This window comes from Nesoenas mayeri (assembly GCF_963082525.1).
Source record: "Nesoenas mayeri genome assembly, chromosome: 2".
NCBI classification, from domain to species: Eukaryota; Metazoa; Chordata; class Aves; order Columbiformes; family Columbidae; genus Nesoenas; species Nesoenas mayeri.
Genome location: NC_137543.1, coordinates 18,162,548 through 18,175,712, shown reverse-complemented (window position 1 = coordinate 18,175,712; position 13,165 = coordinate 18,162,548). Strand labels below are relative to the sequence as shown.

At 35.3% G+C, this 13,165-nt stretch overlaps 1 protein-coding gene across 3 annotated transcripts in view; it reads right to left on the bottom strand.

Annotated features, from left to right (window-relative positions):
* The window catches only part of CSMD3 (CUB and Sushi multiple domains 3), a gene marked incomplete at its 5' end in the record, with an annotated part of 620,447 nt that overhangs the window by 395,728 nt on the left and 211,554 nt on the right, over positions 1 to 13,165 (bottom strand). For all 3 annotated transcript variants that reach the window (XM_080338547.1, XM_080338548.1, XM_080338549.1), the window contains one exon: positions 11,838 to 11,950. In XM_080338547.1, the coding sequence (XP_080194673.1) occupies positions 11,838 to 11,950 (113 nt within the window). The remainder of the gene's footprint in view (positions 1 to 11,837; positions 11,951 to 13,165) is intronic.

The window sequence follows — 13,165 nt, the reverse complement described above, 5'->3', positions numbered from 1 at the left end:
AAGTTTACATACACACATGCAGTCATCATGGGACAGAAGCAGGAGAAAACAGAACTTCACTTGTCATCACAAAATGGTGACAACTTTGGAGTAACTGAGGTGTGGTGGGATAGCTCACATGGCTGGAATGTGGTGGTGGGTTTTTGGAAGATGTCAGGGACAAATTCTTGATAGACATACTGGATGGGCAAACAGGGGTGATGCACAGCTAACAAGGAGAAGCAGGTTGGAGACATGGTAATCAATGTTAGCCCTGGCTAATTAATTCAAGGCCTCAAGGAGACTAACAAAAGCAAGTAGCAGAGCAGAGATCCTGGTTTGATGGCATGGGTCACAGGTTTGTGGTTAGTGGGTCATACTGTTCTTGGAGGATTGTAATAAGTGTAGCATGCAGGACTTTATATTGTGATCTGTTTTGTTTACTACCTTCATCAAGGACTAAGAGCAAGCTACGGATTGGGCTTTCATTAGGTTTGTAGGCAACACCAAGTTGGGAGGAATACACAATATGTTTAAAAGCAGGTTTGAGATCCAGAGGAACCTAAGTCAGGCCAGAGGAATGAGCCAACAGGAATCTTATGAAGGTAAACAGGGGCAAATCCAACCCCTGGCAACAGGAAAGTCTGGGGTCTGACCGGTTGGGGAAAAGATCTGCTGCAAAGGTCCTGTGGGTCCTGGTAGACAGCAGTATGAATGTGAGCCAGTAGTAGCATGACTGATACACTGAAGGAAGAAATTATCCCCACTCGTGTTTAGCACTTGTTAGTTCTGTGTCCATTTTGAGGCTCACCAAAAGGAAGAGGCCCTGGGAAGAAACTGATAAATGAGAGTGAGTTTTCAGATGGTCTCCAAGATGGTTGGGACTGGAAAAGTTGCCCTGTGAGGAGAGGCTGAGAAAGGTATACTTGTTCAGCCCAGAGAAGAGAACTTCAGAAGGGTGCTTCCAATACATACAAGGTGAAGGACAAGAGGAAAGTTGAAATAAGAGAAGTTCCAGGCAGATATAAGGAGGGACTTACACCCTGTGAGGACAGTCAAGCTGTGAACAGATTGCCTAGAGACATTACTTTTCAAGAGAGGACAGGATAAACCCTTGAGCATACTGGCTTTATCAGTAGTACTGCATTCAGTTCTGGGCTCCCCAGTTTAAGAAGCTCAAGGAATTACTGAAGGGAGTCTAGTGGAGAGCTACAAAGATTATTAGGGTTGTAGAGTATCTTTCTTATGAGGAGATACTGAGCGAGCTGAGTCTATTCAACCTGGAGAAGAGGAGCCTTGAGAGGGGGATATCTCATCAATGTTTTAAAATATCTCAAGGGTAGATATCAAGAGCATGGGACCAGATTCCTTTCAGTGGTGCCCAACAATACGATGAGGGACAATGGGCACATGAAGCATAGGAGGTTGCATCTGAATATAAGGAAAAACTTCTCTACCTTGAGGGTACCAGAGCACTGGAATAGGCTGCCAAGAGAGGCTGTGGAGTCTCCATCTCTGGAGACATTCAAAACCCGTCTGGACACATTCCTGCACAATCTACTCTGGTGAACCTGCTTTATCAGGTGTGTTGGACTGGGTGATCTCCAGAGGTCCCTTCCAAGCCTAACTATTCTGTGATTCTATAATCTCAACACCCAGGTTATTTTGAGCAGGTTGTTCACTTCCAATCTGAGTTATCCTATGATCCTATGATACCTAAGCTGCTTCTTGGAGTAAATTAAATTTCGTATGTCATTCACAAATCCCCCTTTAATATCTTCAAAATGATAATACAAAGGAATTATAGCCAATTCTGTGTGACAGTATTTTTAGCAGATCCTCAGTCTACTCCATATAGTGCAAAAAGCACCTTGTTGACCCAAAATTTTCTGGTAGGTTTCAGCTATTTCATGGCAAGAAAGAACATATTCACAGCCGTGCAGTGTATTTTGAGGACACTGGCAGAATCATTTTTGAAGACTTCTGTCCACACAGGCCATTTTATTCCTCTATAGTTTGTCCTGGCTACCTCTTAAAGACAATTTTTCTCCACTAGCACAAGGTAGATTCCAACCAGGTTATGCATTATACAAGAAGTTTTCTTATCCAGTGAGTCAGAACTATTCAACAGATTCTCTTCACGTTCAATCTCCCTAGTACTGCCAGTCTTTTTTGCTTAAATCTTTTTCTCACAATCCCTCACTCTTCACTCTAATCACTTTACTTGGCATTCTGTCTTTCTCCTACTTATCCCTTTCCATTACAAAGTGTCAGCAAAATTTTGGAGTTCTGGATACAAATCTTTCTTTTTCCCCTTCCTTTCTTTTTTCTCTTAATCCCAATTTGCAGCTTCTGTTTCTCAGTTCATAAGTAAACTTCTTCTCACCACTCAAGAGCAAAGCTTTATAAATTAGTTAAACATAGGTGACACTCAGGAAAATCAAGGGTCATGTTAATAATCCCAAAATATATGAGCTTTCTGAAAAAAATAATACTGGAATGGAAAATGCATAAAGCAATGTGACTTAGGCTAATTTCATTTTCTGAAAATGTAAAACAATGTTAATATTTATACAGAATTCAGCAAAAAGGATATATATTGACATCCCTTAAACCAAGCAAGTTAATAGGTAAAAGAAAAAACAAAACAAAACAGAATAAACTCTTAAGAGATGTTACAAACACTCTCATATTCACATTGCTACTCAACAGTTGTTCTGACAATTTTCAAATAGACTTAGAAACAGAAAAAATATGACCAACGTAGTTCTCAGAGGGCTTTTATGAAGTTTTCTTTTAAATACGAATGATAGTGATGTTTAACATAATGAAGATATAAGGAAATTACATAACTGAGACTCTCTAGGGTACTAGTCACTGATATTGCAGATTAACAAATTCCATAGAATACTGTTCACTAGTATGCAAGACTTATTGCCTCATCTGCATTTAAATGAAAACACTTTATTAAACCAAGGTATATGTTTACTTAATTTCCAGATGCTTGTGAATGGGGTAAAAAAGTTACATTCTCTCAGCTTTATGGTACTGCTACTGATACAGTACAAAAATAAAGGAATACATATTTTGAACTATTAAAAGATCCATTGACTGGAACAAAGGTAGAGAAAGTGTAGCTGGAAAATGATAAGGTAGTTCAGAAATTTCTTTCCTTCCTTGGAGTGGAATTCATTAAACATTAACTTTTCATTACATAGATTTGACTCCTTATTTACTAAGGCATTTGGAGGATACTTTGCAAGCAGTACTATTATTTCTGAAATTATATAACCTTGGAATTAGTTCTGAAGAGTAAAGCTGAATGTCCTCAAACTTAGCTACACTGTGGGTTAGTAAAAACAGTAGTCTCTTATTTAACAGTAAGAAATAACTTCTGACATAATATATTTCATAGATCACTTCCATATTCATATTCATATTCCAGAGCAGAATTTTTGATCTAATTTTTTATTTGAAAAATAAAAATATCATTCCTATTTTAGGAAGGAGACTATTTGGCATATTACTCAGTCTTCATGCATATAGTGTTATTACAGTCTTCACAAATAATAAAGAAGGGAGAAACACTTAAAAGAGTAATACAACTATATTTCACATAATTTATGCCTCAACACATAGCTGTGCAGCTCATACAATTACATTTAAAACTAAATAACTAATTTTATCCTCAGGATCATGAGGGTATGATTTCTCTCAAAAGCGCAAGTGTTCTTAAGAATCTAAGCATCTAAACAACAAATAAACAACCCTGTGTTTAGGTCAAAGAGAAGAAACAGAGAGAAGGGATAATTGTACATAATAATTTATGCAGTCTGCTTAGAAAATACATAGGAAACTTGAGTATGAGGCAAGACACAAAAATCCTACATTCAGTTACTTCTTTTTCTGGTTCTCTACATCTGTCTGTTGTTTCTTATCAAAACAATCTCTTTCCCCGTGTGGATGTCACCTAACAGTATATAAAAAACACCCTCCAAAATAAAAAATTACATCCTAGAATTAAAAAATAATTGAAAATGCTGTGTAGGGAAGGAAGGATGGATAGACGTGGGAGTAAATAATCCAGTAGAAATAATTCTAATACAATTGATGTCACTGACTGTAATCATTTTAATATTTAAAATGTGTTTTCTAAAGTTAGACCACTTCACATCCATTTCCTTCTATGTCCCGTAAGCTTCATGGTGGTCCAAGATATTAAAAAAATAACTGGAATGGCTTATGACTTTTGATTATGACAAAATAATTTTTTGCTGCACGAAACATATCACTTGATGAAAAAACCCAAACATATTTTGAGAGTATTTAAACGTCAGTATTTTTCAAAGGGGAAACAATGTGTTCCTGCACCTTATCTTAATGCCACTAAATATTCTGAATGTAAACAAGTGTTTTATCCCAGCTTTTTCTCTCAGTTGTTCCATCATCTTGACATGAACACATCATCAGTGCAATAAATCACGCTGTTTGGTGGTCATGAAGCATACAGATATATAGGTTAATGTATTAACATTTTACCTTATCCAAATGAAGTATTTTGAAGGTCCTATAAACTCAACTATTTATATACTATTATTAGAAGAGTACCACTAACCAAGAATATTTATTTTCATAATTATTTTTTCTTGAATTCTATTTGGTTTCCTTATAGGATCCCTTATATATATATATATATATATATAAAATTTTAACAGAATTAAGTATATTATACCTAGGTGAATATTATATATAATCATATATATTTAGTATATTTATACATACATTAATATATATATGAATAGGATCATTAAAACCACATGAATTTTTAAACACTTTTTTTTCTTCCTTTCCATAAACCAGGACTGTTCATATCACCTATGGATTTTATAGTTTGAATATCCCATCTTCTTGGGTTTTTTAAATTGTTTTTTGAAATGTTGGTTTTCATATCATTTTATAAATTCTTGAACATCTGAAAAAGCTGACCTAGATAAAGAAAATCGTTTCTTTGTAAGTAATACTGAAATTGAAATAAAGAGTAATTTAGTGCATCTTTTCTCTTCTGCAGTGGAGACTGAATTACTCCCAGTCAGTGGTACATAAAACGTTGTCATTTGGTCTTTTGTAAACAATGAACAGAAGTATGTAGAACAATAAATGAAACAGAAATACATTGAAATGTTTCAATTGGCCTAAAACATTAGAGGTGTTTCTTTCAGATAAGTATGACATTAAGAAGACACATTATTTTAAGTAGAAAAAAAAGCAAATTGAAATTTTAGAAACAACTTTCTGGATCTGCATACAGTATCAGAAATAACTAATTGTCAGTAATGGTGTTATTAAAACTTATGATTGAGAGAATTCTAAAACTAAGTACTTTAAAATGGAGAAGGGTCAACATAATGCAGCAATTTTTCTCCCCTCTGACTTGACTGCAGCAAAACCACTCACACTGTTATTGTGTGGGTGTGTAGTTGTGCACAATAGACCTCTCAAGAGTGAAAAGGTGAAAAATAATCTGTCCAGAAAGTATACCTTGTAAAAAATGAAGCAGAGCTAAAAGACCCATGATATGAAAATCCACTAAAACCATTTACTTGTGTGACAACATATGCAATTTAAGTTCCTATTATGCCTGGAAGAAAAAAAAAAAATCTGCTGAGAAGCGCTAGTAATTTTCTTTCATTCTCTGAGGACAGGGCTTCTTTCTTCTCTATTCATTGCAAAATCAGGTAACCATCTGAGTTGTTTTGACAATAGGAGTTCAGGTTCTGAAAAGTCACAGACTTACAAGTCTAAGAACTAAATCTCTGTCTAAAAACCCCCTAAAAATCTGTCATCTGTCAAATGACTTACCGACACAAACAGCAACTTATTTACACTGCCCTAAGTAGAAGCAGGCACAGTTCCTGTTCAAGTAGGAGGCTTCTACAGATGTGACACAATGTGACACCTTAATTTCTGCCAGGTAATCTCAAGCCCATGAGTATGCTCATTGTAAAAAGCCATTTCAGTAAGTGAGTAGTCATGCTATATGAGATTCAACCTGAGATTAAGACATGTAGCTCTGCATGTCTATAGTTGCACAAGGTGTAAAAACTATCGTAAGAAATGGAAAAATAGTGTAGTCAGTGGAATGTAGTGATTTAATTATGCACCCCTTGGGCATAACAGCTGCCTGTATGTTGGTTATCATTTTAGGTGTTGCTCCCTGCCTTCTAGTTTCTGTGCCAGAATGGCATGGTCTCCTGTAATTTGCCAAAACCATGCAGATATTTTATTTACTCTAGAGCACCTCTATTCAACCTTTACCATGTGGTCAGCTGACCTGTAACCTACACTGACAAGATTAGCTACATATGGGGAAGACTGAGTTGCCCATACGTAGTTTAGGTTGGTGCAATTTTGAGACTTCTGCCACTGCCATAAAAATATCCTAGGTGATTTCATACAGCAGTGCACATATATTCATTGACAGCTGAACTGTATTCCACAGCTTTCTGACTTAGCTACCTATAGGTGTCTAAACCTACAGGTTGCAATACAGGAACATCTACATTTTGGTGTCTTGGAGCTGAATCTCACCTAAGACTTAGCTACAACTGCTGAGTCTAATGGCAGTAGTACTGTGTACTGTTCATTTCAACAGCTTTTGAGATGAGGTATGAATGACAACTTCTGTTTAAACTGTTAGGTGTTCTGAAATAAAGTGATAAAGACAGTTTCCCCCTTCTGGCAACTTTAGCCATGATGTTCTGAGGCAGCCTAGTGCTGCTTACTTTTGATCTTTACCTGATTGCCAATTGCTTTGAATTCTCTCTCAAAGCAAAACCAGAAAAAAAAAAAAAAAAAAAAAAAATCTAAGACAAGTTGAACTCCATAAATCATTTCTGAATGAAGATACATTGAAGATACATTTCTATTCATATATAAATGACAGAATGAAGAAGAACAGAACAATGGAAAATCAAGCAGAGAAAAAACTTTCCAACATCAGTTTTCTCCTTATTGCATCACACATTGAAAGGGCTGGCATTTATCCAACTTCAGTTGGCTATCAGGTATTAAATAAACTGTTTGCATGCTTTTCAACATGAGCATGACAGCTGAATTTTATTTCATTTTGAAAAGCTCATGGATATACTTAATCTCTTCATCTGTATTGTCCTATAAGCAAAGATTCTTAATGAAAGGCAGATGCAGTTGTGCACTCAATTGACATATTTTATATTATTTTGTTCAAAGCAGAAGCATTAGTTTGTACACGGCTTAAATAGAGACAAAGAGAAGAGGAAAGGAAGTAAAATCAGTTAAGAAAGAGATTTCATAAGTGAAATAAATAGCAAGAAAAGGGCTACTACTGAAACCTTCCGGAGCTTTAAAGGAGGAGGGAGGGAGAGAGAGAAAGAGGGAGAGAGAGAGAGAGAGAGAGAAAAGGAAGATGCTGGATCTCAAAAACCAGCAAAGTTACAGATTCTTAATGTTTAACTATCAGAAAACGAGGAATTATCTTCCAAAAGCCCTTTGGGAGTGCAGGTATGCTTGACGTAAAGAATATTGAAGTTTGTATATGCCAGCCTGTGAGACTGGAAGCCATGAGGCTAGCTTAATCCCTTCTGTCCGCTTAGATAATATTGTGGTTTTATACTTAAGTGATGGAGTGCAAAGAGCAGCAAACAAAATGAAGTTTTAAAGGAACTGTGAATAGATGGAGTAAAAAAGTACAACTAATTTTAGAAACAGCAAAAGAGGATTACCAGTGCCAAGAAACGTTGAAGCAGCACCTTTGGGAAGATCCAAACAAGCTTTGGAAATACTTCAGCCAACAGTTTCTAACTCAAATGAGTTTTATCCAAGCAATAGGACAGAAAACATCTAGACAAAAAGTCCTCATTGAATAAAAAGTGCTGAAACACGGATGACCAGACAAGCAAGAACAAGTGTGTCTTTGTTATGACACCACAACCTGGGTAGAGAAACATTTTGATTCTATTTTAATTGACATGTATACCTTCAATTATCATTGACAAACATATTTTAAATATTGTATAAGTCAATATCTCTTGTGAATTAAAATGCATATTAAAATAAATTAATACAAATAGCCCACGTGACAATGTACTTCTATGAAGCTGAGAGTTTTCCGTAGTTTCATGCACCTCGGTAAATTTCATTTGTTCTGTATAAGCCAATTTAAATATTTTCATGGGTGTTTGCAAGACTGGAGCCTTTAACAGAAAATTAGAAAAGATATGATAGTTAATTAAATTAAAAGGTTATTTATGAAAGGTTATGTAATACCCTAGGTTTTCTATTGTTTTGGGTTTTTTTTTTTTTGTGGTTTTTGTCTTTATTTTTTTTTTTAATATACAGCTAGATTTTGAGAATTTGTGTAGCATCATTTTTAGTCTTGTTTTCAAATGTCTAGGCCACAGTAGCTTTAGATATTACCCTGAAGCTAGGCTATGTGAGGCTGTCTTGTGAAAAATAATATAAGAAAAACAATTTTCATAAATATAAAAGAACAGAAACTAAGATTTGGTTATTTCACATTCTGAATAAAAATTGGCCATGAACATTGTTTATTTTCTTTTGTTTTAATAAAAGAACTGAGAAGTTTTTTTTCAGATAGCAAATGGTAGGATTTTGGTAGTAGGGGGGCAAAGGGGTTGCATATGTAACCTCCGTGATGGGAGGTCAGGGGCTGCCCCATGCTGGTCACAGTTAATTCCAGGTGGCTCCACAACAGACCGCCCACAGGACACAACTGAGCCCATCAGCAGAATTTGCAGTGCCTCTGTGAAAATGTATTTAAGAAAAGGCAGTGAACACTGAGAAAAGGACAGAGCAGAAGGGCTGCATTCCAGAGCTAATAAAACCCTCAAAGGGACTGGAGCCCATGGATAACCCACATTGGAGCAAGTTCTTCCTCTGAGAGACTGTGACCCATGGCCAATACACATCAGAGCAGAGGAAATGAGTAAGGAAGGAGTGTCAGAAGAAAACAGTGAGAAACAACGAGCAGCAGAAAGAGATTCCTGCACTGCCTGTCGCATCACCAACGAGACAAAGTGCAATCTGTTGTGACATAGATAGAGAAAGGGGAGAGAGAACTGGCTAGAATGAAGTTAAGCCTGGAAAAGGGGAGAGGAAATGTGTTTTCCCTAATTTGTAAATATTTGGTTTTGTTTCTCAACACCCAAATCAGTAATTAAATATTTTAAATTAAGACTAGTTTGCCCAGGACAGTAGTTGATGAGTGATTTTCCTCATCTTCATTTCAACCCATGACTTTTCCTTTGTTTTTTCCTAATTTCTACTCTGTTCCAGTGTGGGGGTGTAGTGAGTGTCTGTGGGACTTCACTGCTACTCCAGGTCAAACCACCACCCAAATACACTGGCACAAAATGTGTCATTGTACAAACAAAAACAGAAATTCAAGTGAGTGATTAGATGAAAAGAGAGCTAAAGTGTCAAACAGTGATGAAGTAAGAACTATGTAGAGTTCCGAAGTTCAAAATCTGGAGTCTGACTTCTTCGAAAGATGCAACAATAAAGGTAGTTAAAGTAGATGAAGCAGTAGGAAATTGCCAATTCTGGTTATAGTGGTGGCACATAGGAAAGCTTAAGTTTCAAGTAGGGAAGTCAGAGAGATGTTAAAGTAATTTCTATGTTAATTAAGCCGGGAAAAGAATGGGTTTTTACTACAGGTATTGCAGTGTAGTACCGTGATAATACAGACTAGTGAAAGGATTAACAGACAACCTCTCAAATGTGATGCAGAAACAAACACCTGAAAACAGACACATGTATCTGTACTACACAGCTCTTCGTAATTTTTTTTTTGTTATTTTTAGCAGTAATCTGCTTTTGTGACAACTCATGTCAGCACACTAGTGAAATTACTGCTTTTAAATGTTTTTTACAAAAAAGGCTTAAGGTTGTCTATAACTGAAAAAAAAAACCCCAAATATCTCAGTTCTTGACAAACCAAAATATTTTGTAGTATATATTTTAATTTGTTTATAAAGATATGAAATATTTATAATATGTTTATTTAATTGCCTCACACTCTCTCTTTTTGCCTACCACTCCTCCATATTACTTGGTGCATTTTTTCATTTTCTGCTATCAAGATTAAATTTCAATGGTCATATTGGCCTGTGTATGCACATTTAATGCTTTCATGTGTTGAAATTATTTACTATATATTTTTTTTTCAGAGTTGTAAAAAGATATTTTCTTCATTTTAAGTATGGTGGACTACTGCAGCATCTCACAATTCAGTACAGAGTACACTTTAAGATACATAGCATACTCAAATCTCTTACATCTACCAACTTATATGTTTTATGTGACTTGCAGAAAACACATTTTGAAACTGAAGAAAAGCCTATTCTTTTTCATTACCTGTTACATCACATTTTCAGCAGGAATGTAACTATGTGTGTCATCTGAGACAGAGTCTGTTCTACTTTCCTCAGTAATTCAAAAATTAACATCTCAATAATCCAAATTACTTCACATAAACCACCAAAATAGTTATGCCATGGTTTCATATTTGGTATGAAGCATACCATGTGAAAAATGAGTAAGTACCTTTTGAAAACAGTTATAGCAGCCCTGGAGCTACAGTAGGGACCCTCCTTTTACCTAAATTAATTCAGAATACACATCCCAGAACAACTATGAACTCAGGAAGTCTAAGTAGAGATATACAGTATTTTCTGAAATAGCAATCAAATTTTCATTATTCTTGTATAGAATATGTTATCTGAGGCAATCACACAGGGTTGTATAAAGTTTACTATTACAAAAGATCAATTACATTTAAAAATTAGTCTTTTGTTACTTGCAATTTTACATTAGTTGATTAATTTTACCAGATTCTGCAAATATTTATGTAGCTAATCTTTTCCTATGTTAAATTTACTATAGAGAAGTATAAAAGAAATTCCTGAACTAAATCTCATTCAAAATGCCTTGATTTGTTTGTTTCATCAGATAAATGGAAAAGCACAAAAGCACAAAAAGAGTTACTGTTCCATGAAGATCCATTGATACAATGTAGATATTGAAAAATATTATTTACAGCAGTCAGCATCACCATACACTAATGAAGCTCAATTTTCATTAGCACTTCACCATTACAATGACTTTGTTCCAAATGGTGATGATCCCCAGTTAATGCTTCAGATACTTTCACTCTTACTCAAAATAATGCTTGTTCATAAAAACAGTGGATAAGAATCTTGGAGATTAATTAGGTCTTGATAGCACAATGCATTGAGAAATAGGTAGTAAGAGATTATAGTGATTAAATGCTACATTAGTAAGTAGAAACTTACTCACTGTTTCACAAATGTGACATACAACCATAGAGGTAAATACATATTTTAATGATGAAAACATTATTTCTGTATCTGTTGCTCAATATCATCCAGAATATTAGGACCATTTTAAAAGCTAAGTGTTTAAAAGTGTAAAGTGTAGCAGATATCCTCTGTAATTTTTTTGTAATTGTATTTAGATGAAGTAGGTACTACACCACCCATACTCTAACATAATGTAATTTGATACAACAGGTTGTACAGATTAATTTATCCTTCATGCAAATACAAACTATACCTTCATGAGAATTTTTTAAAATGGCCCTTCCCATTTCCTCTACAACAGGGATGTCCAACTCTAAATGTAGGACAGTCCTAAAATTACGTTCGGCCCTTTGAAGGCAACTGCGAGGCTGACGTGGCCCCCAGTGAGAATGAGTTGGACACCTGTGCTGTACAACTGCATCACTTTTTTTTGTCTTAACAAAAACAACCACAACAAAGAAAGTGTTTCTTTAAATGTACCTTGGTAGTGAGCACTAAATCCACGGTATCGGTGATTGCTGTCTGTTACAAAATGTAGTCTCAGCCAGTTTTTGTTGCTGATAATTGGAGGTGGTATATTCATTCCAGAAAGCCTGAATTAAAACAAAGAAAAATTATTATTAAAAGATTTTAAAAATATCAGGGATGAAGATCAGTAGGTTTTCATAAAGTTTTGATGAAGGCCTTCTATGAAAAACTGTTTTATTTCAAACACACATTCGTTGACATGCCTTCTGTGGGACTTCTTATTTATCAATGAATGAATGAATGTATATTATGACAAGCGTGAACAGACAAGATTGTCCACTCTGCATGAGCAAGTGACAGGATACAAATTAACATTAATCCAAAAATCACACAGTCACATTGATGAAGCACAGCACTATCATGATGAAAGTACATTCAGGTTAGAAAGAGCTTTTGTCCATCCAGGTCAGTTAGCAGGTTAAGCAAAGCACTGCTCTGGGCACCAAGAAAAGGATTGTACGCAGTGACTGTCACATTCAAGATGTGGAATAAGGGACCTTAGGTTATACAGACTATAAACAATAAAACTATAAAACTATAAAACAGGCAGCTATTTTTTGAGAGTATTTTTCTAAATTGGGTGTACAAAGAGATGAGAAATACTCCATCGCTTCAGTGAATCTGAAAATTAGTAATTTAATGTACAAGAAAAGTATGGAATTGTGGTGGATTGGTACGTTGTCATCTCTGGTTTAGTCAGAAATCCAAACCACAGCATGATTTGGAATTCTATTAAAGAAGCTAACTCCAAGCCACTAGACCGAGTATACAAAATTTCCTGGACTTTTTTTTTTTTTTTTTTTTTTTCTGTTTGCCGCTTAACTGCCTGCTTATTCAAATGGTGGACTTAGTGGGTCTTTTATCTCTCTTTTTTTGATTTGCCATCCAATCAACACCAAAATGTTTTCTTCCAAACCAATGGAAATTTCATAAAGTTATATAATACTGATATCCAGAATTTAATGGCGGGGGGAAAAGCCCCCCAAACGGATGAATTTTCTTTTCTGGTTAGCTTTACTAACTGCATTGTTCTATCTAGCTACTAAATTTCATTTTCATTTTTTGAAATGTAGTGTTTAAAGTGAGAACTGTACTATGACATGTATTCAGTGTAAGAGGCAGAAGCCTACACCTTTTGATTAGAAAACACAGAATCTTTTTGCTTTCTCATTGTGAATTTCTGCATGAAACACACTAAGTGACTGAAGTTCTTACAAATATCTCGTTACAAATGTAAGAAGTATACTTCAGCTTGAGGCTTAGTTTCTGAAGGTAGAGGT